General features: G+C 53.8%; 1 protein-coding gene across 1 annotated transcript; it reads right to left on the bottom strand.

Moving 5' to 3' along the window:
* Positions 1 to 393: 393 nt before the first annotated feature.
* Positions 394 to 2,045, bottom strand: LOC113979959 (vacuolar protein sorting-associated protein 52 homolog). The gene is made up of 3 exons (XM_027707235.1): positions 2,017 to 2,045; positions 708 to 808; positions 394 to 622 (listed from the first exon to the last, which is right to left on the bottom strand). Exons 2-3 carry the CDS (start codon positions 749 to 751, stop codon positions 409 to 411), a joined length of 258 nt encoding a protein of 85 aa, XP_027563036.1. The 5' UTR covers positions 752 to 808; positions 2,017 to 2,045; the 3' UTR covers positions 394 to 408.
* Positions 2,046 to 2,459: the final 414 nt, after the last annotated feature.

The raw sequence follows: 2,459 nt of genomic DNA, 5'->3' as shown, positions 1-2,459 counted from the left end.
CAGGGATTCCAGGTGGGATCCATCCCAAAATTCCCCCCCAAAACCCTTCCAAAACCCTCTCAGCACCCTAAAAATTGGGATAACCCCCCAAAAACTGGGATCTGCATCCCAGAATTCCCTAAAAACCCCCAAATTCCCACCTGGATCTTCACCCAACAAACACCCGCGGGAGGGACCGCGGCTCTTCCTCAGCAATTCCAAGTGGGATCCATCCCAAAATTCACCCCCAAAATCCCTCCAAAACTCTCTCAGCACCCCAAAAACTGGGATCAGCATTCCAAAAGTTGGGATCAGCATCCCAAAAGTTGGGATTTGCATCCCAAAATTCCCTTGGAAGCTCTAACTTCCCACCCACATCATCACCCACAGGAGAGAACGCGGATCTTCCCCGGCAATTCCAATTGGGATCTATCCCAAAATTCCCCCCCAAAACGGCTCCTGCGCCCTCCCAACCCCCTCCAGAATTCCCAAATCCTCGGGAATTCCCACCTGGATCTTCATGAGCCTCCCGGTGTAGGATTTGAAGTAGGAGAAGTAGATCCTGCTGACGGTCTCCACGTACTGATCCCGCAATTCCTGCGCCACGTTCCGCTCGTTCCCCAGCAGGAACTGGTAGAAAAACCTGGAATTCCGGGAATTTTTCCCGCCTCTGTCGGGATCCGGACCCCCGAAATTCCCGGCCTGAAGGTTTTTTGGGAATTCTTTACTTGTATTTGAGGAGGGAATTCTGTGGGATCTGGTAGTTGGTCATGGGTTTGCGGAAGGAGTAAATCTTCTGCAGGATGAATTCCCGGATTTTGGTGACGGCCTGTGGGAATTTCGGGATAACAGAAGGGATTTGGGAGGGCTCCTGGTGCTCCCAGTTCCTCCCAGTTGCTCCCAGTTCCTCCCAGTCCGTCCCAATATCCTCCAGTTTGTGCCAGTCCCTCCCAGTGCCTCATCCTGAGCGGGAATTCCTGGATTTTGGGGAGGGATTTGGGACAAAAGGAGGGATTTGGGAAGGCTCCCGGTGCTCCCAGTTCATCCCAGTCCATCCCAGTTCCTCCCAGTCCACCCCAGTACCCTCCACTTTGTGCCAGTGCCTGCCAGTGTCTCATCCTGAGCAAGAATTCCCAAATTTTGGGGATGGATTTCGAATAAAAGAGAGGATTTGGGGGGGCTCCCAGTTCATCCCAGTACATCCCAGTTCATCCCAGTCCATCCCAGTTCATCCCAGTCCATCCCAGTTTGTGCCAGTGCCTCCCAGTCCCTCCCAGCTCTCCCTCTGGGGATGGAATTCCCGGATTTTGGTGACAGCCTGTGGGAATTTCGGGATAAAGGAGGGGATTTGGGAGGGTTCACGGTGCTCCCAGTTCATCCCAGTCCATCCCAGTGCTCCCAGTGCCCTCCCATTGCTTTTGTGGAGTTGTAACTCCAGGTATTCCCTGAAGTTTTGGGACTGTAACTCCAGGCATTTCTTGGAATTCTGGGCATTCCCTGGAATTCTGGGACCATTCCCAGGAATTTTGGGGCCTCCCCACCTCGATCTGCCTCCCACTTCTTCCCAGTGCCCTCCCAGTAGCTTTTTGGGTTCTCCTTGGAATTCTGGGTGTTCCCCTTGGAATTCTGGGCATTCCCTGGAATTCTGAGCATTCCCAGGAATTCCGGGGGCGTTCCCACCTTGACCTTGAGCTTCTGCACCATGTTCTGGACTTTGCCTCCCAGTGCCCTCCCAGTGCTCCCAGTTGCCCTCCCACTGGTTTTGTGGGTTCTCCTTGGAATTCTGAGTGTTCCCCTTGGAATTCTGGGATCTCCTTGGAATTTTTGGGACTATTCCTGGGAATTTCTGGGACCATTCCCAGGAATTTTGGGGTCTCCCCACCTTGACCTTGACCTTCCCCACCACGTTCTGGACTTTGCCTCCCAGTGCCCTCCCAGTAGCTTTTTGGGTTCTTCTTGGAATTCTGGGTTCCCCTTGGAATTCTGGGCATTCCCAGGGATCCCGAGCATTCCCAGGAATCCCTGGGGCGTTCCCACCTTGACCTTGAGCTTCTCCAGGATGTGCTGGGCACTCACTCCCAGTTGCCCTCCCAGTGCCCTCCCACTGCTCCCAGTTGCCCTCCCACTGGTTTTGTGGGCTCTCCTTGGAATTCTGAGCGTTTCCCTGGAATTCTGGGTATCCCTTGGAATTCTGGGACCATTCTCAGGAATTTTGGGGTCTCCCCATCTTGACCTTGACCTTCTCCACCACGTTCTGGACTTTGCCTCCCAGTGCTCCCAGTCCCATCCCAGTTCCATCCCAGTTCCTCCCAATGACTCTCCCACTGTTCTTCTGGGTTCTCCTTGGAATTCTGAGCGTTTCCCTGGGAATTCTGGGTATCCCCTGGAATTCTGGGACCATTCCCAAGAATTTTGGGGTCTCCCCACCTTGATCTTCCTCCCAGTGCTCCCAGTTGCCCTCCCACTGGTTTTTTGGACTT

The sequence above is a fragment of the Neopelma chrysocephalum genome, unplaced genomic scaffold (assembly GCF_003984885.1).
Source record: "Neopelma chrysocephalum unplaced genomic scaffold, ASM398488v2 Primary Assembly neopelma1_90942, whole genome shotgun sequence".
Lineage (NCBI taxonomy): Eukaryota > Metazoa > Chordata > Aves > Passeriformes > Pipridae > Neopelma > Neopelma chrysocephalum.
This window is presented reverse-complemented; position numbering and strand designations above follow the sequence as displayed.